General features: G+C 36.0%; 1 protein-coding gene across 2 annotated transcripts; it reads right to left on the bottom strand.

Moving 5' to 3' along the window:
- Positions 1–5,479: 5,479 nt before the first annotated feature.
- IQUB (IQ motif and ubiquitin domain containing) lies at positions 5,480–25,855 on the bottom strand. 2 transcript variants are annotated; one of them, XM_066182994.1, is made up of 12 exons: positions 25,769–25,855; positions 24,472–24,734; positions 23,498–23,647; positions 23,217–23,392; positions 22,815–22,970; positions 20,700–20,910; positions 16,764–16,939; positions 12,236–12,406; positions 10,663–10,839; positions 9,034–9,282; positions 8,426–8,611; positions 5,480–6,180 (listed from the first exon to the last, which is right to left on the bottom strand). In XM_066182994.1, exons 2-12 carry the CDS (start codon positions 24,698–24,700, stop codon positions 6,067–6,069), a joined length of 1,995 nt encoding a protein of 664 aa, XP_066039091.1. In that variant the 5' UTR covers positions 24,701–24,734; positions 25,769–25,855; the 3' UTR covers positions 5,480–6,066. The 2 variants fall into 2 exon arrangements, with proteins under 2 accessions (XP_066039091.1, XP_066039092.1); XM_066182995.1 differs by lacking the exons at positions 24,472–24,734; positions 25,769–25,855 and adding an exon at positions 24,305–24,395 and having other exon boundaries at positions 5,484–6,180.
- Between the last annotated feature and the right edge of the window lie 284 nt (positions 25,856–26,139).

Genomic DNA, 26,139 nt, shown 5'->3' with positions numbered 1-26,139 from the left:
TTTAACAAAATTATCATTTTCTTTAATTTAATTGAGATTAGACAAGATCAAAGTGGGTATTTTTTAATCTGCAAGCAGAAACCTAAACCCAGTTTTCATTAATGTGTGTCAGTATACACAAAAGCACACACAGTTTACCGTTGCGTTTCCACAGGGCTTTTTCCTTGAAAATTCATATAATATCTTGAGTCCAGGTTTAGAACTGCTTTATTATGAAGATATTTTTAAATGCAACATAGATTTAAAATACTTAAAATCAAACTATTGTGAAATCATTATAAAATGGCAATGAAGAAGAAAATATTTCCATTATCATGTGTCCCCGCTTAACTACAATAATCTTATTAACAGCTATAATATTAAATACTCTGTACTTACATCCTTCTTCAGTCCATTTCTCTGGATTTTTACATGCTTTCTTTTACAATTGTATGCCTATCACCTATTATCTGTATTTCTTATCCCACTGAAGTTGAAAAATGGGAGTCATAAAAATCAATTGGAGAAAAAAGACCAAGACTACCTACGTAGTAGGTACCAAGAACCCTAATGTCTTTCGCTAACAAACTGCTTTTAAACAAAGGAACAAACAAACAAACAACAAAACCTCATCAAAACTCTCAACTTCAGAATTCTACATCTCTGATGTAAAAATTTGGATTCAAAAGAAGTATGAATGACAAAGGTACATTTAGGCCTGCAAGATGTGCCAGGGATGACTGTTATAAGGACAATTGCCAGTACAAGATAAGCTAGGAGAACTATCTACATATAGATGACAAAAATAACTCCTGTCTATTTGGCATACAAATTTCATCCTTAGGCAACAGGTTTGTAACATAATACACAGCAGCATATTAAAGAACTTCTCCCAGCTTAGCTAATAGACATATTTAAATTCAGGCTCTTTAAAAATAAATAATAATTTAAAGAACCCAAAATGTGGATGATTTTGGGTTTTATATCTCAGTTATTACTAGTATAATTTCCTATTGAAAAGTATTTTCCATAATCCAAATGGGAGTCAGAAACTACTTTGCTACCCTCATGTATTTAATTTAGAATCCTGTTTTATCACTGCTTACAATCATTTTATAATCTAAGAAGAAACGTAATATTTTGCTCATTAGGACATCTTTTTGGGTCAAGGAGGTGGAGAAAACAATTATTCTGAGTTCTTCTTCCTTTGAGACATGAATAGGGAAATTTACATCCTGAAAAAAGCATGGGTTTTCCTCTTGAGAGTGGGGAGGCAAAACGCATGTGTTTCCTTGCAAATTACCATACTAATCACTTTTGCATGTGGGAAGAAAGCTACAACCTTTCCCTCTGGAAATGAATTGGCAGTGGTCTTGGAGGTGGGGAGAAGGCAAATTTTGATTCATGCTCCAAAACTCCTGCTCAGAAGAGTCCTGTGAGATAAGAGAGGTTGTTGATTGGCCTTGTGTCTCTGCTAGAACAGAAGGAACCATACATGCCATACAGGCTGATCCCCTTTGCCTGGGAATGAGAGTCTTTGGGAAAGAACTGAGTCAATCCCAGCATCTCTCATCAGCCCTTCAGGAAGATTGCAGGAATATGGATTCCTCATGATCTCAACCTCTAAGCTACGATTTAAGAGACTTGATAAACTTCTCACTTCAGCCACTTACCAGAAGTGAATGAAGGTTAGAATTTCACCTCACATTCTATTATTTGAAGAGGTACTGCCACTTTGCAGTCATTTTTTCTGATTATCCTGGAAGGATCTATGCCCCAAAAGGCCTTTTTTACTAACAGATTCTAAAATTATCTTTTGAGTAACTCTCTGAAATACAAGCAAAGATGATCAGCTGTGCTTTTAAGGAATTTACTAAGTTCTATTAGAAACTGACCCTTTAGCTGAACGGTTTTCTTTTCCCGATAAAACACAATGACTTCTCCTAGAAATGCAGTGTCTTTACTCTGACTCTGATATTTTCAGTCAGCTTTCCCAGTATTCTCCACTGTCTGATACAGAGAACATTTTCATTCTTCATACTTGTCCAGTACCCTTTTTTATTTCATATATAAGCTACATAAACAGGTGAAGCAATACAATAATTATCAGAGAAAATTTTAAATTAATTCCTTAGTGAAATGGAATGCAATTATAAATGCTATGGACAAAAAGTAGAAAAATAATTCGTTTTAAATTTGGTACTAATATCAACAAAAAATTTATGATAATTAAATTTACCAACCAAAGACCACTAACATGAAGGATTTTATGCTCATTTCAATTATGATACATTTAAAAAATATATATACTATTTTAACTATGTTGGTTTTACTTGGCTTTGCCCAAAAAATAATTCAGCTATCCGAAGTATTGAAATATTTTTCTATCTTGCAACAGCTCACTTTCCATACAACATGCCTTCTAAAACTTTCCTTTTCTATGCTTTCAAATGCCATTTTTGGATACTGATTTGAAGGATGACATTAGTTAGAAGACACTTATTTTGTGGAAAAGCATGTTCCAAATATCATGTTATTTGGTATGTGGGTAGGATGGAAGGAATGTTTTGTAGGATGAGGGGGGTAGAGGATATGTGAGGGGAAGGGAGGGGATTTAATAATTTGTTTTGGGATATTGGGAGAATTATAGAATTGTTGGGAGGTGAGGTGGGAGATGTAGATTTATTTTGATGTATGGAAAGAAGTATAGGGTAATTTTGTTCTGTTGTAGGTTTGGTGTTGGATTTGGGTGGGGCTATGGATTTTGTTTGTTTAAGAATTTTTAGTAATGTTTGGTATACAGGAATAATTTATTTATAGTTTTATTTTTGTTATTAGAAACAGTGTTATATATTTTTTTTTAATTAATTTTATTTTAGAAATTATAAGTGAAGGTAGATTTTGTGTTTATAGATTGGAAGTTTGTAGTTATTTAAGTTAGTAAGTTCTTTAGTTTATTTTTTGGAAATTTATATGATTTATTTTTAGAAAGAGTATTAAGTTGGTTAAAAAATTTTATCTTTGTGAGGACAAGTGTTGTTTAAGGTTTTTAAGGTTTTTTAGATTTTTTAAATTTTATTTTGTTCGAAGTTTATGGTGAGAAGCACTAGCTATTTATTTTTAAGAGAGAATTTTAATTTACTAATGTTGGGGTTTTTAACAGTGATGATTTACAGTTTGTGAGGGAGTTTGAGATGATTTTTTGCCTCACACAGCACCGGTTTGTGTCTGCGCAGGCAGGAACAGGACAGGGGCTGCTGGGGTAACTCTTCTCAATCTTTAATGAAGCATGAATCTCATTACAAGATTTTGCATAGCTAAAGGATGGCAGCAGGCCAGAGTCTGCCAACAGCAGCCCCAAATTTCGTTACAAAGCATCTTAAAAGTTTTTCAGCCAATAACATATTGTTAAAGCTTATTGACAATTGTTCTAGCTAATCAATTATAGCACACGTACACCTGCTTCAAACAATGCTCGTTTGTATATTTTTGTATTAACAATACACAATACCCTTATTAAGCTTCAGACCTTCTGCTATCTTGTCAGGCATATATTTTCTGCAGTGTTAAGATTTATTCAAGCCAAACCTATAAACTCAGCCTTTGTTTCCCACATCCTTGTTTGCTATACTACTGTACCTTTTCTAGTTTCAAACTTTTTGAGTTGCAACACATTCTGAGTTCTCAGCTTTTTCTGTTTGAACCCTGCTTTTTCAGCTCCTAAAACTCCTTTTTACTTTTAGTGTCTCCCACAATCAGCATCCAACTCACTATACTTCCAGTACAAATTTTGAACTATCTACACAAAAGTTTTCACAGTGTGACTAAATGGCACTGCCAGGAAAGAGCTAATGATGGTGATGAATGGTGTTTCCATCCATTTGGTGCACAGTTACCAGCAGTGTTTCCCAAAGCTCAGTACTGGGGCCAGTCTTCATCAGTGTCTTTACCAATGATCTGGATGAGGGTATCGAGGGTACCCTCAATCAGTTTGTAGACAACAAGCTGGGCAAGAGCATTGATCTGACTGAGGGCAGGATGGCTCTACAGAGGGATCTGGACAGGCTGGATTGTTGGGCCAAGGCCAGTGGTATGAGGTTCAATAGGGAAAATGCTGAGTCCTGCCCTTTTGTCACAACTCCAGGCAGCTCCACTGGCTGGGAGCAGAGTGGCTGGAAAGCTGCCCAGTGGAAAAGGACCTGGGGGTGCTGGTCAATGACTGTCTGAATATCAGCCAGCTTGTGCTCAGGTGGCCAAGAAGGCTGATGGCATCCTGGCCTGGATGCAAAATAGTGTGGCCAGCAGGAGTAGAGCAGGGATTGTCCCTCTGTACTCAGCACTGGTGAGGTCACACCTCATATGTTTTTCACTATGAAGCTGCACCTTGAATACAGTTTTGGGCCCCTCACTCAAGAAAGAGATTGAGGAGCATGTCCAGAGAAGGGCAGTGAAGCTAGTGAACAGTCTAGAGATAAGAGAAGATGGCCTCAAGTTGCACCAGAAGAGATTTCTTTTGGATAATAGGAAAAAATTCTTACTTGAAAGGGTAGTCAAGCCTTGGAAGAGGGTGCCCAGGGGAGTGGTGGAGTCACCACACCAGGAAGTATTTAAATGCCATGTAGATGTGGAAATTAGAGACACAGTTTAATGGTTGGACTCAATCTTAAAGGTCCTCGCAAACTAAATGATTCTAGGATTCCAGAAACCTCCAACACTGTCTTGCCTTGAAGTCAATGGACTACCGGCTTTTCACATTTGTTTGAACTATTTCCTTACTTTTTATTTAAATCATCCTTCTAGAGTTGTAAATTACCTTTTTAAAAATAGGTTGAAGAAGGAAGGAAACAAATTTATAAAGAGGCAGGTTCCTATCTATGTGACTCATTGCCATTTAATGCATAATTTACTTCAAAACTCCTTTTATCACTCTGGGGGAAATTCAGACTAAGCAGTACTTATCTTAAGGTTCAGATGTCAGAAAGCATGTAAGTCAGCTGGAATGCTCATGAGCTGCAATCCTACAATTAGTTCAGTACTGAACTAAAATCCAGAATTTAATTAAACTAAAATTCTGAATTTAATGGTGAAATCAATGGAAAGGTTCCACTGATGTTAAAATGCACTGGTCAGCCAGGTACTGGTTCTACAGTTCATGTTCTGTTGAGGGAGACAACTCAGTGTTCAGCTGTTTGCTGCCAAATATGTCCTTATTTCTCTTTATAAATGCTACTGCTTTTTCCTAGGTAGTTTCATCTGTTAACGCAAAAGGCTGGGTCAAAACCACATCTATAATAGAGGTTTCAAGAAGAACCTTGCAACTTTCTGTTGGATTTTTGATTTTACATCATATCATGTTTTTCTCTGTAACTATGATCAAACAAACTTTTTTAGTTATGGGGAGAATTTACTTCTTCAAATAATACAAACTCCTCAAAAATAAACATATTTCAAACAGTCTGAAATGTGTATTTCAAATGATGATATTTAGATTATAATACTCAAATTATAATAATTACAATAATTTCAACATCTTGGATACAATAATTACGTGCTGGCAGTTCCACTATGACCATCTAGATGAGCTACAAAATATAAAGTTGTTCTTTTGCACAAATGTTTGCAGGGCAAAGAAGCTATATCTATTCTGTTGTTCTGTAAGAATCCAGAGTTTGAGGGGGTTTCTGCCTTATGTGCTTAAGACAAGAAAAGTAAATTTAATACAGTGCTACAGTATTAATTTTCTAATTAAAGGGTGACAAAGAATTAACAGAATTTGCCCAACAGGAATATTACACTACAGACAGAATGTTCCAACCAATGCAGGAATACACAGAAAAACAATCATTGCTCTAAAACTGGAGAATTTACAAAGTTCTTTAACAACATTTTATTTTTTTAATGAGGTTACAAAACTTGAAATGCAGTTAAATTAACTGATTGAGATCAAGTTATTTTCTCCTTAGTAGTTTATTTTGATCTGTATAGTACAATTAGGGTATTGATGAAAAAGTATGTTTCTTTAAAACCTAGGAGTTTAGTTCACTTCTTTAACTTCGAAGAACTATGGTTTTTTTGTAGGAATTTGCATTAGCCATTGTTACTTCTATGCAAAAATGATGACACTGCAGGAATCTGAGAAAAGTATTTTTTTGCCCGGATATGCTTTTGTTCTATTCTGTAAATAAATGGACCTTCATAAGTCTGAAAAGAAAAAAAAAAATTCAAATCCCATAAATACAATTAAAATATCTAAAAATACCTGTGTTGCTTCATATTTTAGACATTATAAACATTTGCAGATATTTTAGACATTATAAATAGTGACCCTTTAATCAACTAAGGCAGATCATTTATTTGTGTTGGTATGAGGTTCATACATAATGAAATATTTTGTAGTTCTATAGTGATATCTTATGGCCCAGTAGTGAAAATTTCTCCTTGTGAAATATTAGTAATGTTTTAAAACCAGAGTAACTTTTTTTATCCATTCAAGATAAAACTTATTTATTTCTTTATTTCAGGTGAGAAAATTTGTACTTATATTTGAAAATTAAATAAGGCAGAGCTTAGACAGCAACATTTGCAAGGTAAAGAGTGTAGGGGAATTTCTTCATAAGAATCAGAGTCATCATTTTTAACTAATCATGGCAGCAAGTTTTTTGCAGCATTTCAGTCAGCACTTGCATGCAGTGGTGACATTTTCCCAATTTCCTAGTTATTAGTAGTAGTTGGGATGATGGAATAAATAACCAGAATATTTAATTGAAAAAACCTTTGGCTATTGCTGTAGTCATTACTTTGAATAATTGCTATTAAATAAAATCCTTATGAATAATTGCTCTTAAATAAACGGCTTAAGAGGCCTTTTTAGTTTCAGTGAATGAAAAACAATGATTCAATTTGCAGTATTCTATCTTTGTCTCATTTTCTTTATTTCACGCTCTCCTTTTCTGAAGAAGAAGAAAGTTGAGTCCTCACTACAACTGATTCACTTCTATATTTGTTGCAAGAGCTAAAGAAAATATCTCATGGCTTTTATGTAGGTTTGTGTAGCTTACCTGTTCTGACCTAACGCCCCATCCACCGAAGCTAATCAGGTTAATGGCATTTTTTGACTATGACATTATGGCATCAAACAAGAGAAGTGCTCAGTCAGGATCTCTGCCTGCTGTAATGCTGGTAACAGAACTTTATGGATGCTGAGGAGCATCACTAGATTCAGATTGTCTGAATAGCATTCTTGACTCACAGTGAGTCAGATGAGTCAATAAAGGGATTTCCAGCTTGAAACCCATTTTATCTTCTAAAGTTAAAGCTCACATAAATATGTCTGCTTGAAGACACAAGCTGGGTACTCATAAAAAAATATAATGGATTGCAGAATTCCTTTTGCCTTTAGAATTCCCTGATAGATTTCATCCATAAAGCAATACTTTGAAGAGAGAAATTAATTTGCTCTGTCTCTTTAGTTTGCTCTTTAGACTTCCAAAAAGAAGAGAAATACATAACAGCTGAAGCTGCATTTCTGATGCACATATATTGTGTTAAAAATTGAATTAAGAACACCCTGAACAAAAGAACACTAGGCAACGACTGCAGATCACTACTTATATAAATCAATAACCTGGAGCTGAAAGGTTAAATAAACCATTATTAAGTGCTGGACAGACACTGTTCACAGGATTCTCCTGTGCCTTACAAAACTAAATACTCTTAATATATGATGTTCAGTGGAGAGATATTTCATGGACTACCACGTGTAGACATGGAATTGGGGGGGATTGGTGTAAAAAAACAGTTTTGATGAAGAGTTTAACACAGTCCTAAGTGGTTTTAACTCAGAAGAGAAATTATGTTTCTATTGCTTAAATATATAAGGTTACATTGCAAACTATATGGTTACATTGTAAGGGATACTTAGCTGACATTCACATATGAAAGTAGTGACAAATTTTATGACAAATAGATAAGTTATAGACAAGGAAACATTCTTCTATTTGATGAAATTTAGAAGACCAGAAAGTAATGAGGCGAAAGCATGTGGAAGAACACAGGCACTCAATTGTCAAGTATTTATGATTAGTCTCTAGTATGCTTTTCATCCAGGCTACCTCTTGTCTGATCTGATCTGATCTGAAGAAGAGCACACGCATGGCACTGTTCTCAGCAGGCAGCGCGGATGAGGCCACTCAGATTCTTACATTTCAGAAGAGAGAATAAGGTAGGACAAAGTTCAGGTACACAGAATGAGCTGTACGTGCCAGATGCCTTCTGAATTAGTGTCCATTTCGTTTAATAGTACAGATGCAATGATTTAAATAGTCACAATGAGCCAATTTAAACATGGACAAGTGTAATGACTAAATTTGGCCCAACATAATTAGTCAGGGGATTCTATTAAAACATAACACAAATAATGTAAATAATAAAGCCCATTGAAATTTACCTTCTGAAGGTTACAGATCTTAAGATGTGCATCTGCCTCCTCTTTAGTGAGGAGAATAGTGTTCCATGGAGACCACTCATGCTGCTTATCCCACCTGACCATAACCAAATCATACAAGTCACTGCAGGCACTGAGAGCTGACTGGCAGTTCCATACATTCTCAATCAGGTACTGCAGATCTGGAAGCTGAAATGAAAAACAGGATTTAAAAGGAAGAAGCATGTTTCATTCTACAAGTCTTGCACCCATGTAAAAATCCAAATAAAGCACTGGGTAAAAAAAAAATTTCTATGCACATGCCATATGATCACTTGGTTAAAGATCATCTTAACATACATATATACTTTTTGCATAGTTTTTGGAACATCTGATTCTTTGATCTATCAGCTAGACTTCTTTTAGTGTATAGCTTGCAAACCACTTTTAAAAGTACACCTATGCTTCAAGAGCTTAAGGGCTGCTTCTTCATGGTGTGGAACATCACATATCATAGGAAGAAGCTGTAGCTTTTAGCCCATTTCTCAACCTGTCAACAACGTACACAAAATCAAGGACATATAATTAAAGCCACTGCTTACTATGAGTAACAATGCTCTTTCCAACAGTACCTGAACTAAGAAAACAATTTTACTATCATCCTGATAATCAACTTCAGACTTCCTGAGATTTTCTAGTATAAGTCTGTACTTCAAATATGCTTCTCGTTGCCGAGCCTCATTATCAAGCTGGTAACAAGGGCGACATCTGCCAATGGTGCGGGAATTTGCAGGAAGGAGAAACTCAGTAGCTGCTAAGTATTTTTCACAGCTATGACAGAAGTAAACATTTTTATAAAGCTTCAAGGGATCATGTGGAACCTAAAAATTAAAAAAAAAAAAAGTTTAATTTACAACGGGGTGTCTTTGTATTACTTGTATGTCACTCTAACACTGTCAGGATATATCTTCCATATCTTCATGCAAGTATTTTAAACGGTAAAAGTTGGAAGTATTTATTTTAAAATACCCAATAAAGTGTTGTGATTTTTCTTCGATAGGATACCAAGACTCACTGTATTTTCTTACTGCATTTGCTAAAATCAGTTATATAAATGAGTCAATTCAATTTTAAGCTATATGAAGATTCTAAGCATTATGTTCCAGTGCTCTTCCTGGTGCTTTTATGTATGCAGACTGTCAGTTATTCTGGAAAGATGACAACACAGAGAAAATAGAAACTAAACTCTCTGCATTTGATTTTTCATGTAGAATCTGGCCTTTATGGCAAAGATATAACCCTAGATTATGGTCATATTAATATTTTGGCAAAAGAATTCAAAATCACCAGACCACATGTCCAGAAACAACACGGGAAGAAACTAAACTAAACTTGATAGTGACCTCCTTATCCCCATATTCCTTCATGGGTTCTGGTACGAATGTAAATGTAATGTAAAGTCTGTGCAAAGGGACCAAGTCTGTAACTGGATAGTTTGAGTAGTCTGATAATCTTCAGTCTCTGCTATGGTACAACTGCTAATAAACCTAGCGTTAAATTAACTGTTAGTTGGTTCTAAATCTAACATCTGCATCTAAATCTGACAGGTTGTCTGCTGCTGAAATAACACTGACCACTGTACGAGGAATGCTCTTCTGATAGATGCAAAACAGACCTTGCTACTTAGAGCAGCAACATTTGATAGTGAATCATATTTTTATTTGTAATCTGTAGTCAGAAAAGAAAAACAGTCACACAAAACTAACTACATCTCCTTTGCATACAGTAGCAACTGATTTTACAACAGAAGGCCAGAACAGGTTTTGCTTAGGTGCAAGCTCAGTAGACATTGACATGAGCAATGCTCTTTTCTGGATGCATGTTATGCTTTCTCTTGACCAGGAGAGAAAACATGACTTCTTCTCTCAGTATATTGGTACCACTTTACTGTCACATTTTACTGATACCATCCCATAAGATCTACCATTTATAACTCAGATATTTTATTTCAGACATGAGTTCCTGGGCTCTCTCAGTGCTGTCAGCCACTTATCAGGTGCCTATAATCAAGTCTATGCCTCATGTTTCCTAACAGGACTATATAAATTTGTGGGAAGCCTATGTACTTGCTACATTTTACTTCCTGAGGAATTCCTCCACCAATTCTACAGCAAAACGTAAAATAAAGCTTTCAGTGCTTTCCATCCCCCTTCTCTTTAATTCAATGGCCACTATGTCAGGCTGCAAAATAAGAATAATACCTTAAGTAACCCAGCAACTCCGGGGTTAAACTCTGGAATTTTGATATACTGAAGAAATAATGTACAAATTCTTTTCCTAAGTCCTTCCAAGTTGCATTCTTTCACCTCTCTTGACATAAGATCAACTTCCCTGTCAATTAATGCCACTATTTCCTGTGTTAATTTACATTCATGTTCCTGGAAAAAAAATAAAAAAGAGAAAAAGGAAAATAAACTGCATAACAATGAAGAAACAAACGAACAAAATCATTCAATGAGACATGAAAGCGAACTATGGATTCTATGCCCATTACCATTCATACCTCTGTATGTTCATGTAAGAACATGTTCACAGAATTCATTAGTATTTCAGGGAAAAAATCTCCAATGAAACTAAAACTAGAAAAGTGAGAATGCTTACAGATTCTGTTTTAAGGGGCCTGTATATGTATACCAAAGCTGTGAGGAACTGTAAGCCTGGAAGCACTAAAAGATGCTTAGCAGAGATACTCAACAAGTGCAAAATTTTAAGTCTTCAAAAGCCCAAAGAAATATTTCCCTAAGAAGCTTCCTTTGGCTATGAGATTGGAGGTGTAATATAGATGGGTTTTAAAAAAATGCCACAAGAAAACCCAAAACATCCACCACACAAAAGGCATGGGGGTCTTTGACAGTATGCCTGGAAATTAGTCACTTCAGTATTTCAAATGCTGAGCAGGAGATTCTCCAGAGAGAGAGAGACGTAAGAGTTCAGTGATTTCTCAGGTAAAAGAGAGCGCTATTTTTCAGAAATTCACTTGTTCACTACAGCAATATTGACTTGTATTAAGATGGGCAAAAGTTCATAAACCAGAAATGCTCTCAATGCCATTGTGACTTTCAATCAAATACTGGCACTACTCAAACAAACAGCAGGGTACTTGTTTGTTTTAATAAGACCAGGAAGCAGCATTCTATCCTAGGCAGATGTCAACAGTATCACCCTGAAAGGACCTCGAAACTCATTCTTTCTGTACATGAATAAATAAATAAAACCAATATGAAAGACTAAAAAAAATGCAACCAGCTTCTAATTCATTGGAAACACTAGCAGCAAAAATGGGGGTGGTGAGTGAGGGGCAAAGAGAAGAAGAAAAAAATCAGTATTTGCTACCCATAAAACTGGTAATCCAAACCAATAGATAGAAAAGGTTCTAAACAGATATTTCAAAGAACTGAGAAAAAATAAATGGTAATCGCCACATATACCCCTGCCATGGTTCTCATAAGGTTGTTATTAAGTAGTAAACTAAACTTTGGACTAAAACTGTATTATGTATTAATATACAAAGAAGTCTAAAACCATGGGGTTAAAATTCTAACACAACCTGAAGTAAAATATGCACATGATAAAGTGAAATATGAATTTAGAGTGTATCTGGAATGTAAATTACACTCACACACCAGGTAGTACATGAGGTTCTCTAGCTGCCAGCCCACCATCATGGCACTTGTCTGCCAGCAGCAGCATTGCTTATGTGTCAACATAACTAAGTAACAATATCTTTGGAAAGTACAGCTTCAAGATAAACATAAATAGAAAACTAAACCTTACCTTCACTGTACATTTGAGTGTTAACAGCACGGATGTTCTCTCATCTTTTGGGATGTCCTTTGTGCTAATGCTGTGGTAGATTTCAAGCAGTTCCTTGCCACGGAGACTGTTCTTTGTACTCATTTCAGTGATTTTTCCATCATATGCTTTCCACCTCCTAGGCTGTGCACACTTCAGAAAAATTTGTAGCACTCTGAGCTATTAAAATCTGACCACCAGCTGAACAATTGCATTATGTTACATCAAGTTTCATCAGAGAAAATAGGGACTTAACATTAAAGCTTGACTAATGCAAAAGGCTAATTCTATTGCCAATAATGATATAGCACCTCTTCCACCAAAGCAAGCGTTCAATTGCACACTTTATTTAAAGCTGAAGGTCATGACAATTTCGACTTACAGGATATTAAAAGCAAGTAATATTCTCCTACAGGGATATGCTCTACTTCTTTTAAGTGAATTTACTGACAGTAGTGTTAGAATACATTTGGTCTGTATTTCACTTTGCAGTCATAAATCCCTTCAAACTATCAGTAAAAATCAATAGGTCTGTTGACTGTGTAAAGATTACAAATTTAAGACCTTACATTCTACTGCAGTAAAAAATATCTCCAGGGAACTGTTCTATTTATACTAGTTGAAGAGAAGGATAGAACGAATACACTTGGTTAGAGCTAGGGCAAGGTACGTCTTTACAGTTTATCAGATACTTCACCTAGCATCGTGCTTGTTAAGTTAACCACATGCCATATGCCTTATGCTTCAATTATCTCTTTGCACATCTTTAAGTTTTATAGACAGTAAGAAGTTACATGATGTCACCTGCCCCACGAGGTCTGAAAAGTACAAACATTTTCTTCTTTCAAGAAGACTGGTTTTGGTTGCAAATCACACAGTTACATAAGGAGACAGGTATCCAATTCCAATAGAAAAAAGAGTTTTCAAAAGCCACTACCCATCATTACTTAACTCCATTTCCTTTTCTTAATGGGGAGAGGTATTTGAAACCTCTTTATAGTGTCTTTCACTACATTTATCTTGCACTACCGAAGTGCTCACTAACACTCACAAACTTCACCTTGCAGTCTCAGTGTGACCTAACAGCAACATTTCGTGTAGCATTCACATGCCTAGTAGTTTTCTGGACATGACCCCAGCATTGACACAATCATTATTTTAATGAAATAGACTTGATATGGTGATAAGTAATCAAAATATCAAGAATATTTGACAGCTAGAAGAGAAATGATTAGTTATGATTAGTTATCACCACATTCAAAACAGACTTTTCCTCACTTTTAAATAAGTAAAGTTAGGTAAAGAAAAGAAAGACAAAATAATTTTTAAAATTATTTGACATCAAATTAATGACATTTAATTACATTATCAGTGGGGGTAGAACTCTAATTAAAGGAGATATGTGACCAGAGGTCACATTTCAGAGCCAGAACTGAGAAATGCAATAGCAAAACCAGACATTAGCTAAAAAACCCCCAAAACAACCAGCTCTTAACTACTTGGTGAAATCTTGGAATTTTTGCAAAACTAGAGCAAGGCAATTTTTTTCTCTGTCATAATTAGGGAGCATTCTACTGTATCTTCATTTTGTTACAATACTAGAATACTTTGTACAATAGTAGAAATTCTTAAAAAAGAAAACAAAATGAAACAAAAAACTCCCCAAACTTTTCAAACAATAAAATTCAGACCAACGTAAAAGGACTATCATGTTGTCAATCCTCTGTATATTAGACCGGGACAAACTACTGTTTTCCATGTAGTAGTTAATTCAGTACCTACATTTGATCCCCTCCAAGGAAATCACTTACAATAACAGAGAAAGGTCATTTGCTTATGCTAGAAAGAATCAATGGCCAGAGTAGACCCTAGGAAATAGTCAGTAAAATTAGATTCTTCTTATAATTTGCAAACCCAGTATGTGTAAGCAGTCTTGGTATACCGTTCTGCAAATAACCTTTAATACAGACCAATTGTGTTATTATAATTAATTCTTCAAAAATATATCTGTAACTTTTGTACTTTTTCTTACTGCCTTATCATATCTGGGTATTAATTAAAACACTTTAAAATGTAAAAAAAAAAATCATCTTTTTGCAGAAAAAAGAAAGAATCAAAACTTCTCTGATTTCAGGACTATTTTTCTGTACTCCAGACTGGTATGAGAAAAACTAAAACTTTGAGATCTTCTGCCAGCTTTCTCTTGTCTTTTAGTCTGCTGGCAGTGCTGTGGAATTTACAATAATCCTGTTATCTGTGTTACCTCAGAAAGCAAGGCTACTACAACTAAACTCTGCTGCCAATGCATGAAAGCAGAAAAAGCGCCTGAGGTGAGAAACACACCACCGCAGACAGAGAAAAAAAGGTAAGCAGAATTAAAAAAAACCCCATAGGATGTCTGCAAAAAGAGTACGAAGCATGAAAGCTATGAACTGAGTGACAGTTAATAATTACACAGATTTCTTTAAGTAAGTATGATTGCTGTATAAAAGCTTAATCAAATACTTCCTCTCCAAAGTACAAATGCTGAAGAAGGAGCTCAGCATAAAGAACCCCATAGAACACAGTGCACACACAGCCAGTATCAACTTTCATAAGAGCACACATGCCTGTGGAGATACATGCTTAAAGGAGCAAAGAAGGGAACAAAGGTTTCCATGGAGAAGCAAGTTTCGTACCACATTTGCTACTGCAGCTTGCAGTCTTCAGACGTGAAAGATGCTATTGCACCTTTAAATGGCAAGTGTCCAGATTGACATTACCAGCTTGAAGTTCAAGAAAATAATAAATAAACCCTAATCAAGTACTCAACAGTAAATTTCATACTGTAATTTAAAACGCTCAAATTGCACTGTTACAGTCATAGCAAACCATCCATCTAATTTTGAGATTTACAAAACTTTATTTAGTTTATCTCTTTCAAAACTGCAGAAATTGTAACTTTTACTCTCTCTGAGTTAGAGTTATCAATGTCAACAGTTTAGAACAACACTCAAAATCCTACTGCTTAAATGATAAAAAAATGAAAAGCTGCACTAGCTCAGAAGCTCAATAGATTTTAAAATTAAAAATATTTCAGTCTTTTTCATGAAAAACATAGCTTATACATTTAAAATAGGAATGAATAAATTATTAGTAACTGTTTCAGGACAATGTCCACTGTTTGGAAAGACAAAGTATCTGTTGTCTCTGTGTCTCCTGATTCTCCAAACATCGACTGTCACTGAGAGTTCTTGTGCTGAAGAACATTTTGCTTCTGATGCTAGATGTAAAAAAACTGCACAGCTTGTCAGAGTATGTGCTTGAAGTGATCTGTACAGGTAGGACACTGGAAATCAGTCCTTATGGGAAAAGTAATGACCAAGTGAGTCAAGAGAGAAATATATTTGCTTTGACTGTTCCAGGCTTCTTTTTCTTAGAAGGTAACAGAAAAGATTGTTAGTAGAAGCAAACGTTAAACATAGAAATGATTCAAGGCTCTGAAAATATTCCAAATTATTTGGTTTTCTGGGGGGTTTTTTCATTCTTGAAAGCAGTAAGACAGAAAACAGTCATACCACAGCAATAAATGTGGTAACAGTTCCACCAGCATTTCAGATAAGCAATTTATTCATAATGAGAAATGTAATACATTTTATCAAATCACATTTAGAGTACAGCTCCCCTGCATCAGTAATAAAAAGAATGAAATAAGTCTCTTTTGGACAAAACCACCATTTTTACTATTGAGCACTAAATATTCAAAATTGTAAAATAGTAATAATAATAATAATAATAATAATAATAATAATTTTAATAAATTAGATAGCTAAAAACCATTTCTGCTGCAGTACTCCTTTTCATAATCATGTCAAATACTTTGAAAATAAACTATTACTTTTTTCCGGTGGCTGAACATTTACCTAAAAGGACAACGCTTTTTACATTTTACATTAACATACCATTGAATTTAATGCCATTCTAAATCACCTTTGTAAATGAAGGAATTCTCATATATTTTTTATAAAGACTGAAGAACACTTACCTTAAATATAATCCCCAAGATTATACCAGAATGAAATCTCAAGTTCTAATGAAATTAAAGTTAGTAATTTAATAACTGAGTTTAACATCAGATTCAAACTTTTCTTTATAGAGGAAAACAGAGTAAATGCTTTCTTTAAACACAGACATATGATGACCAGAGGCCTATGCTCATTTGGGAAATAATGACAAATTTACTCCCTGAAGGATATTTGTATTATTATAATTTATTATATTTTTTGTTTATATTTTTTACAGTTAACAGCCTGTTCAACCTTCAATTGGTCTGACAACTATGAAATTCTCAGCTTAGAAAAAGAAATTTACTGAAGCATATTGATGTGAACAACCACATAATTTGGATATTTATAACATTAGCATTCACATGATTAACTGTTAAAAACTACAGAAGTTACTTTTTGTACTTTGCAGGTGTATTTTCTGTTCCTGTACTTTGGTATTTTTTATGATCAGCCTAATTACTGACCTTACCCAGAAGGTGAAATATTGCTTTTTGTCGATTCTCCACATTGGCATCTAGTTTGTGCATCCCAATGCAAGCAATGAGCTGTGTCTCTTCTTCCAGAAGTGTACAAAGTGCAGCCTTTCTTTCAGCTCCAGTAAGGGTTCTGTTAATTCGCTCAGTCTCTTCCTGCATCCATACTACAGATACAAATATTTGGGGTATTTTTTAGAAGATGATTTCCAGCAAAACTTCTGCTTTCATATTTAAGAAACAACATAATTGACTTTTCTTTCAATATTCACTAAAAGCCAGTTTCCATTTTAGGGAATTGATGGTTTTAGCTATTTTCAATACATGCAAGATGGCCTAGAAATGAATGTAAATTATACAGATGTTCCATGAGAGTATGTGTGTGTACATCAATTCCAGACTGCCAATTTGTACTCCAAACTCAAAGATGAGTAGGAGAAAAAGAAGCTCTATGTGAGAAAAAGAATTCAGCTCCTGTGGAAATATATGATGAAATATATGATGAAATGGATGCATCTTACTGTGGTACCACTAGTACTCAGTGCTGAGAATATTACTGCTTCTCCCTGCATAAATGAGTAAAATCTAGAGAAGCTTGAAGTCCTCCAAAACCAAGATAAAATTTGACTGACAGTCACATTTAGCACTCCTGGTCTTACACTGGATATTGAAGTGGTATCACCTTTTGCCATCCAAGGCAGATGAATATGCATTAATAACTCGACAGTCATTGCTTTACTCTCCCTTTCCTCTTATACAACATAAACCTCCAAGTGGATGAAAGTGGCCACAGAAGAAGCCACAGGATGGTCATGACAGGATGGATTACACATGGATCAGTACATGCTGTATAAGAACCTAACCCCCTGACACTTAGGCTGCCCATATACAGCTTTAGAGAAATCTGCTTGTAAAATCAAACTGTGTTTACTGCCTTTGCATATTCTGTAACAATTTCTGACTTCTCTGAAGAGTCTGATCCAGTTCAAATACCTCTGGAGTTTTGTAAGGAATCTTGTAAGATCCAAAACTTCAACATTCGTGAATAATACCTCAAAGAGTTGTTATCCTCCCAGAACAGTTACACAAAAGCAAAACCCACTAAAAGAAAACCATCCAATATGTGATGCACTGAAAAAACCTGTAACATCCTGGATCAGGTAAGATTAGAGGCAGGAGGAGGGAAAGGAGGAAAGCTTCTTTTCTGTCTGTGGCTTCTTATCTACAATACCTTATGTTTTCAATTTTTAAATATTTCAATTCATTTCCTTAAGGCTCTTCAAGCTATAATATGACAGCTGTCGGACAAGTTCTGAGAACCCTAAGGTGTATTTTAACTAAAGCAAATTCAGCAAACAACAGCATTATATAGAATTAATTTACATAAAACTTTATTTTGCCTGGAGGGGGCAGCAACTTCTAAGGTGGAGCTAATAAGTACTGTGAGCAATTTTATACTATCAGAAATGAAGATGTTACTCACCATGGATACTCACCTCTTGATTGCCCATTTACATGCAACCAAGTTAAAACACTTCTCTTAGATTATCTGTTCTATAGGCAGAGATTTTACTCATTACAATTTTTTATTCCAGTGTTCCTAAAGTAAAATAGTTCATACTTTCAAATAAATAATAAATGCCTCTGCAGACATGCTGAATACATAGATAGAGCTCATTTGCAGTATATAGTCAACAGGCAAGTTTTTGTACCACCAGGAATTGCTTGTACTGGGTGACCCTGTAATAGTAACCCTGTTGTGATTGCAGCAATAACCTTCACAGATCCCTGGAGGACATTAGTCTCGTTCTATTACTGTCACAATGATTTAGCTTGTGTAAACTGTTGGCACTATAAGAATGCAAAATTGTTTCAGATGCAGGTAGGAAAAAAATCCCAACTTCCTAGAATCATTAAGCTCTATTAAAATGAAGAGCATGACTGCAAATCTCCATGTAGAGAAGCAACTAGTCAACACCACTTAACAAAAACTAAACAGTGAGATTGATACCAGACCATTATTTTTGGCAAAATATTTTAAAAAAACCATTTCAAATACTGGAATTTGTTCTGTTCTGAAGTGGCACATGTTTTTTCAGATTGTCTAGATGTGAAATTCCTGAACATGCTTGACTGAAAGTTTTATTATTTGTGAATCCAAAGTCATTAATTAATTAAGCAAGAGGCACTTGCATAACCGTAAGCTTCAAACCTAAAAATATCACGAAGGTCAGCACTCTTCCATAACTTTAACTGAACTTGGTTGTTTCTATTGCAAGTAAGACTTTTTGCACTTAAAAAAAATAAAAAAAATTTTTAAAAAAAGAAGAGTATCATACATCTGATAGCACACTAGTCTGGAAGCACCTTCTTGAATAAAATACAGCAGCAAATCAGATGCCAAATAGTAAAACTTCTCATAAGTGGCATGGAAAAAAGTACTATTTGAGCACCTTGGCTTTTGATTACTTAATGAGATACACTTTTAAAAGGGCTTGACTTGGGAAGTGAAAAGAAAAAGAGAGGGGTAGACAACCCCAAACAAATCACAAATCTCATGAAGATACCATTCCAACAACTGCAAAGTTCAAGACGAGCAACAATTTTTACATTTGTCATGAACTGTGATATTTATAAATCATTTATTAATTCAGAGAAAGCAATTTGTTCAATGCACACAAAGTATGACAGCATTAAAGATTAGTGTATAACTTGGGAATTCTTGAATCGTGATCCTAAGGTCTATGAATAACACATGCCACCAAATTTATGCTCAGTTTACCACTGAAGAAAGAGCAGAGATGGTTTAAGGTAGGGCAGGTGGCTTTTCAATGAAGTAGGTAATCCATTAGGTCAGCTCTGCTACAGGGACAACAATATCCAAACTATCAAAGAGCTATAGCATAAAGCACTATAGCCTAGATAATATAAGAGCTGTTACAAGTCCCAGTACAAACCTGTGGCTTCAAAAGAGACATTGTAAAAAAATCAAAATTTGTCTTGCTGTTTCATTATATGCTGGTACAAGCAGACAGCTTTTGAATGCTTGTACTTTTCCAAAAGGACATACTCTAAGTTTTTTGTTCAATTTGCACCATTAGATTCTTGTAAGGTTTTATGTCAATTATCTACAGTATTCACATTATTTTTCTGGAAAAGTTTAGAGATGCTTGCCTGTATTAGACATCATCTACTCCAAGAACAGGAAATGTATGACTTTCAAAATGCAGAAGTCCTAAGAGATTTTTAAAATTTTGACAACAGAGTTTTGTGAAACATAGTATGAACTAGAAAGGAGAAAAAGCATCAGTAGAGGACAACTAAGACAAAAGGAGTAACTTCTGATCGTGTGTTGTAAAATTCTGTACAAAAAATGTAATCCATTATAAAAAAGTCTATAGCAAATGATGAATTATATTTCTTAATACTAATTTCTTCACAGAATTGTTTTCAGCATCTTAAATGTAAAGTGAAAGATAAAAGTCTGATCTAAAAAACCCGTTTTTGTTCTGCTAGCTTTAACTTTAGGCATAAATAGAAAAAATATTAATAAAACTGCCAAATATCAGTATTCTACAAGCCAGTTATTTCCAAAAATAGCGTACTGGTTTTGGCTGCGATCGAGTTAATTTTTAGTCATCCAACATCCTTGGATGTTGTATTACCAACATTACCAACAGTGCTTGTAAGGTGCTGGATGTTGGTAACACAGGGATGTTTAGTTATTGCTGAACAGTGCTTACAGAGCATCAAGGCCTTTATTCTGTTTCTAGTAGGTAAAATAATTATTTTAAAATGAAACAAATTCCACTGTGAAGTGGAAAAAAATCATGGAAGTATCTATAAAAACACGTAAAAACCCTAAGTTTGTTTTAAACAAACTGTACTATCTTGTTGCTTTAAGGATACCTCTTTAAGAAAACTTACATTCCAAGTCATGGTACAGTAGCTCAAAGTCTTCTTTTGTTTTAGGGTTCAGTTTTTTCTCATACTCCCTCCTCAATTTATCTTCTTTCTCCTTTTTTTTCCGTAATTCTTCTTGTGCCTCCAACGCCAGCCTTAACCTCCTTTGCTCCTTCAGATTTTGTACTAAATTTATGGCATGCCAACGACGGAAATATTTCTGTAATACTATTACCTGTATTTGATACAATACCAAAGAATTATGAATTTAAAACAAAACAACATAGTATTTTGTAGCATAGTATTTTTTTCTTAACTGTTCTTTTCTTCAGCTCCCTAACTACATTTTCTAAGATTTTTCTTGTAGTGAAACTAATTTAAATGTTACAAAATCAGTCATGTACTATTAGTTTAAGCACTAGTACGATTACTCAGTTAGGTAACTACAGGAATTTAACCAGTGAGTACAGTGGATAAAAGAGGTTCAAATAATCAAATCAAAATATAAACCACATTTAAATATCTATTTTTCTTTTTCAAATCTCCCCTTAAAATGTCTTTTGCCATGTACTGTTTTTATTCTTTTCCTTATCTTACTACCAATTTACAGAGTGGGAATGTGGACACATTTCTTTTAAATTTCTAATTACAAAAATCAAGACATAGACAAAAAATCAACTGCATTTTATTTGTGAACAAATAATGAAAGTAAAATTACTAATGCAGTTTTGACAGAAATGAAAAAAGAAAATCAAATCATCGACCTTCCCAAGCTGTGGCTACTGAGGACTGGGGAAATGTCTACAGTATGTTAAGGGAGGATACTGCACAAGTCTCACCTTTTTCTGGCTGAGTTAGCAGTTGTACTACAAGTAGTTTAGACAGATCAATACCATGAGATACTAAGGATTGTTCAGCATCAAAAGCTATCAAGCACAAAATCAAACTAATACACTGTCTCTGGTAATATCTTAATCTAAAACTTTGCTTGAATCTACCTTCAAATAGTATTTCAATATGGACCTATACTGCACTATGCAAATCCATGAATGTGAATCAACACCAAGCTGACATCTCTCTACTGTATCTACAGATACACTACAGATTTCAGTAAGTGTCACCAAAGACCATAGTACAACATATTGATATTCCTGAGGAAATTATTGCCTACTCGGGTTCCACTTCTACAAGATGCTCATTGCTGACAGCTAAAGCTGACTGATTTAAGAAGTTCTTACAAGAAAACTTCTACTCAGAAAATTTCAAAGATCTTGCCAACCATGTCAATGTAATTACCAATACAATTATTCCACTTAGACACTTGGGGAATCAACTGTTTCTCCATTCAGTTGGATTCAGACTATTTTCAGCAATCAAATTAATAACTAGAGCATTTACAAAGCAGTGCCTCACCTAACACAATTTAGGGCATACTTGACTTAGATGTGCAGTCATGGAATACATGGTTTCCAAAAAGCAGTGTGGAGTGCCTAAATGGCATCCTCTGCACAATGAATATGCAGAATCTGTAACCTGAATTGCTTTCAAGAGGCAATTCAGTGCACTAGAAAACCCCACAGAGCCACTGCCTGTGTTTGAACAGCCCATTTCTACCTTAGTGTCAAAGCAGGGAGCTTGAACAGAATCCAAAACAGATCCATATGCAAAAGGTAACCTCCTAAGTCTGGTAAAAAACCCAACCAAATGGAAAAAAACACAAAACTCAAAAGCTGAATGCAGATCTCCTCAATCCTAACCCAATACTCCACCTATTTCAGGCCATACGTTAAGCATGTAACTTAGATTCTTCCAAAGAGATCATGAGAATGTTTCAGAACAAGCCTGTTTTAATCCCTAATGCTCCACATGGAAACTTAACTGTCACTGTGAGACCGGAAACAATAAATTCAGAATTCTTAATATTTTAGACATTGCAAGGTATCAAAAGGTATTTAGTGTGGTCACCAAAACCATAGAGCAAACACACACTTCCCCTGTATCTGAAAGATGCCAAAAGATGAGCATAAGAAGACATTTTACAGTTCACTTTTAAATTCAGTCATTGAACACTCACTGAATATTCAGATAACCTTCACAATACATTATTTTGCAAATAATTTCAAACAGAGAAGGACTTACTGCTTTAAGTCTACATTTATGGTACTCCTCTGCTGTAAAATACTTTCCAGGAGTTATTAGTTTGTCAGTCATGTTTGATACATAAAGGCCAATTTTAGTCATCTGTGTTGATGTTGTATTTCTTGTTTGTTGTGACTTATTTTTTTCCTTAACTGTCTGTAGAAAAAATGCATGTCAGATGAGAAGAAAATACTCAGAGATTTTTTTCCTCATTACAGTAAGTGGCAAAATTAGCTATTTGCAATAAGAATCATAAGACTAATGATATTTATCCATTAAATACTTTCATTTGCACCTTTATCTCGAATTTACTTATTCTTTCCTATCAGAAACAGTGTCAGCATTCTGCCATATTCCATTTGGCAAAAACAACATTCTAAAGAGACATTACAAAGCTTTCACCTGTGTTTCCTTACAAAATAACTGAATTCCTTTGTCAGGTCGTTTTTTGGGTTTTGTTTGTGATCCTGCATTATGAAATTCCACTCCTGTTGACACGTTCCTAAATCCACCCAGAAAAGGTTTATTATAGGTAGGTCTTTCAATTTTTACAACTACATCTCGAAATGAATCTGAACCTGTTAAAATGGAAATTCCAAAATATAAATAGTTTGTTTCAGTAACACATCTAGATTAGACCATAATTAAGTACACATCAATAAACGTGCAAAACCAGCATTTACCTGTTTGTACACTGACAGTTAGGACATCAGGCATGTGGTAATCTGGTTGAATGACTTCTCCAAGAAAATGTGTCTGATTCTCAGACTGGACGCTTTCATCAAAATCAGGGCCAGTCTCTCTAAGTTTTTCATTATCCCCAATTGTGCTTGCTAAAAATAAAATCAAAATTCACTCCTGAGAAGCTTCTCAAAACAAATAACTCTTTCAAGTTTACCCCAGGATGATTTTATTATAACACTGCCACACAGCATAATCATAGTTTTTTCAGCTGGAAAGACAGTCTATTTGAAAGGTGAAATAGTATTATCATACAATTTTAAAGGCAATATCTAATGTAACAGTATCACCACATAAAGACATTCCTAGCCAGCTACTCAGAATGAGAGCAGATGAATGCAGTCCAGCCAAGAGGAAAGTAGTCAGCGAGTCCATACTAGGAACTGTTATTCACTGTGCTCAGGTGCTGAAAAGGATATGCTCCTTCTGCTCCGAAGAACTAAGAAAATGGGGTCCTGTATTGGGAAAAGTGACTGAAGACACCCAGAATGCTGGATAGGAAATGATGGAGAGAATTTGGGGGACTACAGGAGAAAGACAAGGATAAAGAAGGGTGGCAGGTAAGTTACAGAGGAATCTAAGAAAGGTAAAATAGTAAGGTGATTTTTATAATATTGGCTAAACTTAATTTAAATGCATATAAAAAACATGTATACCTACTCATATACATTTCCAGAAATAAAGATCATTCTATAAAATGCCATCTAGAAATGACTACTACAGTTTGAGATAAAGAATATATTTCTTACCTTTGGAGTATGTTTTATATGAGAATTTAAAAAGTTACTGCAGGACCAAATCTCAGCAAGTATAAACAGAATGAGGGTGTGTGGGAGTGCAAGAAGCTACAACCAAACTGAAGAAAAAAAGTCTCTCTTTAAACCAATAATGCCCAACATTTTAACGACTTCTCTACCTGTCTCAGTCCCATTTGCTGTATTCTCTGGTAGTACAGAATTTTGAGAAGGAGACTGCTGGTCCCAGCCCTCCTCTGACTGTGCAGTGCATGCAGATTCTGGAAGCAGACGTTCCTCTGCTGGGTCCTCAGCCTCTCCAACTGCTTCTCCTTGTGGGGATGCAGGTGATTGCTCTGCACCTGACCCTTCTGATGTAACAACTTCAAAGCTATCTGATGCATCTTCCATTTCTTAAAGCATCAGTTGCATGCTTTTAACCTTTCTGCAAGAATAATCACAGGATCTACTATAAATTGCATTACTGGCACATTTCTACTACAAGAATTATGGGTAACTTACTGTTCTGAAAAGCATTTCCTGTATCTATTCCCAAAACGCCTATTGAGAACAGCATGAGATCTTTGCCTCCACCAAGCAGAAAGCATTTCTGGTTGGTGTTGACCAAATGTAATACTCCAAGGCAGGTAGCCAGCACAGTTCTTTTTACCTCGTTTTCTGCCTATAGAACAAGGTGGTCCAAGGGGTTATTACCCCGAGACAGCACACCTTTATGGTTTTCCGAGTTGCCGCCGAAATGACACGGGCTGGAAGAATCCTAAGCCCATATCTCTCAGCATAAATCCACGATCAAACCCGCACGACCCGGGACGCAACTCCCGGCGGGAGCCCGGGGATGCCAAACCGCTCGGGCACACGGGCGACCCCTGGCCCGGTGCGCTCCGGGGCCGGGAGCGCGGCCGCCACTCGGCGCACAGGTGGGAGCCCCGCACCTCCCGCCCCCGCCCCGCGGCACCTCCCGGCCCGGCGGCGCTCCGGGCGGCCGCTGCTCGCCCCGGCGGCGGCGCGGTAGCCACGGCAACCGGGCCGGAACCCCGCGGAGCAGGAGCATGCGTACTGGGGAGCGGCCCCGGGCCGGGCCGGGCCGACTGAAAACGTACCGGGGACGAGAACGGCCAGCAAGAGAGGGAAGGGGAAGCGGTGCGAAAGGACGAGTAACTCCCCTGGTTCTCTCCAGCCCACAGCACCTGCATGAACCCGGGCCTGGAGCGGCCCCAGTGCTGGCACACCCGCGGTGGCCGTGCCTGTGCTGTGACCCAGAGCAGGGCGATGATGAGCTCTAACCAGCCCATAGCGGCACTAACGTTCGAAAACGCCGTTTTTCCTTTTATCCTTATGCTGCAGATAGTAGCAGAAGTTGTACTAAACCCCCAGAAGTGTTGGATATCGAGAAAGGATGTTGTGAGTGTTGGCAACCTTCGTGCTACACACTGTCACTTCCGAGCTGTGCGGCAGTACCTGTGTGTGACATGGGTTGTGCCTCATGGTGCTGCTCTCCCTGGAGGGTCCGTGGTGTGAGGACTGAGGCTGTTAAGTGGAAATTAAAGACATGTAAACTGGAACGAAAACCATGTGAAATTGAAATTCCTGGTGTTGGAGGTGCCATTTCTGACACAACTCCTGCAAATGTTTTCATAATGTTACAGATAAACAGAGGGGACAGTCACATCACACAACCTTCAGATGTGAAATACAGAGTTCTGTGTTGCAATTCCAGGAGAATACTGGAAAATGCATTTCAGCAGGATAAATGGATACTCAATAATTGTATGTCATGATCATTGTTACCATGTGTCCCAGATATTGTGTGGCACTTGAAACTGGGTCTG

This window comes from Chamaea fasciata, unplaced genomic scaffold (assembly GCF_029207755.1).
Source record: "Chamaea fasciata isolate MVZ Bird 193981 ecotype frontalis unplaced genomic scaffold, bChaFas1.0.hap1 SCAF_5, whole genome shotgun sequence".
NCBI lineage: Eukaryota > Metazoa > Chordata > Aves > Passeriformes > Sylviidae > Chamaea > Chamaea fasciata.
This window is presented reverse-complemented; position numbering and strand designations above follow the sequence as displayed.